Source organism: Opisthorchis viverrini (genome assembly GCF_000715545.1).
Source record: "Opisthorchis viverrini unplaced genomic scaffold opera_v5_392, whole genome shotgun sequence".
Lineage (NCBI taxonomy): Eukaryota > Metazoa > Platyhelminthes > Trematoda > Opisthorchiida > Opisthorchiidae > Opisthorchis > Opisthorchis viverrini.
In genome coordinates, this window is record NW_008752052.1 from 218,046 (window position 1) to 219,362 (window position 1,317).

Sequence of the window (1,317 nt, forward strand, 5' to 3'; positions counted from 1 at the left end):
AGTGAGTGAGTGAGTGAGTGAGTGAGTGAGTGAGTGAGTGAATGAGTGAGTGAAAGGGAGAACATACCTTGACCTCTAGAGTCCGATAGATGCGCAAATGCGTCTGTCGCCGTCCCAAGTCCTCCTCATTGGCGGCATCCACTCGCGTGTTACAACAGTGCAAACGCACGCACCTTAGCCAGCGCTGAAAAATGGTTTCCATACTAGCCGGAGGTGCGTGTGAACATGGAAATCCGGGAGCAGAGTTCTCTGCTGAGACACTGTTGGATGGGCTGAGACGCGGGCAAGAACCTGAATAGAGCAGACAGTGGAAATAACGAATGCGCCATCTTAAAAGTGTTTCAGGGACCTACGTTAGATGCCTATTTGGTTTTTGGGCCACCGAAAGCGTCTCAGATAAATTCACCCCGGAAACTGGGCTTTCAATGGATGTGTTCACTAGAGGTGAGTCTAAATGCAGAGGTTGGTGTAGTGGACAGATGATTACTGGAAAACAAATGAAAAAGGACACCCTCGCGATGCCCATGTACCACAACCGCGGCTGTGGATGAATTCTCATTTCAAGTGGAAAACGGCCGTAGGAGTAGGCATAATTTGTTTGGAGTTGAGCTACTTATAAGTAGGTCAATTAAAAAAGAAATGCATCCTGTGGGCGGACTGAAATGAGGGGTGCGCAAGACCACAATTGGCTGCGTGCCACAGCCATATCTGTCAGGGTCACAAACCGTTGATTTGTCCCATCTCGCAGTCCCCATCCGGGGAGAAGGCAGTTAGCAACGCGAGTGAACTGACTGGTAAGGGATTTTGTGCCTCGTGGACTGACTACCACCAAGTCGTCTCTATCCAACACAAATCTGGATGAAGAGATCCTTTCGCATACGAAGTACACGGCCTTCGAAAATCTTACCACAAAACTCCGGGAAAGCTGCGCATTCTGACGTCATCTAGACAGAGCAAGTATGATTCTTGTTTAATTCTAACCCGTTATACCCAAAATCCACGCCTGACATACCATGGTCAAAAAATGTTATCACAGTGTCGGGTTGAGACCACGGCAACACTCGGTCTTAAGACATATGGAGATGCTCTGAACCCGATCGACAAGTACGGAGATCTGCTATTCTTGAAACCAATGGAAATAACATGTCCTTAGGAGGAAAGAAGAGACAGGAAAGCTCACGGGTTAGAGCACGAATCTACTGACCGGAAGGTCCGTGGTTCGAACCCGACCTCTGTCTCTCGACTTCTCCTGTCTAGGCTTGGGCAGCGTAGCAGTATCCCGGCCATCGTGCTTTCTTCGGTTGGTATGGCAGCTGG

General features: G+C 49.1%; 2 protein-coding genes across 2 annotated transcripts in view; one reads left to right on the forward strand and one right to left on the reverse strand.

Annotated features, from left to right (window-relative positions):
* T265_15232 (hypothetical protein) overlaps positions 1 to 202 on the reverse strand; it is a gene marked incomplete at both ends in the record, with an annotated part of 41,352 nt that extends 41,150 nt beyond the window's left edge. The window contains one exon of the mRNA XM_009177124.1: positions 68 to 202. Coding sequence (XP_009175388.1) covers positions 68 to 202 — 135 coding nt within the window. The remainder of the gene's footprint in view (positions 1 to 67) is intronic.
* Positions 1 to 1,317, forward strand: part of T265_10672 (hypothetical protein) — a gene marked incomplete at both ends in the record, with an annotated part of 26,161 nt that overhangs the window by 20,326 nt on the left and 4,518 nt on the right. The gene's annotated exons all lie outside the window — the stretch shown is intronic.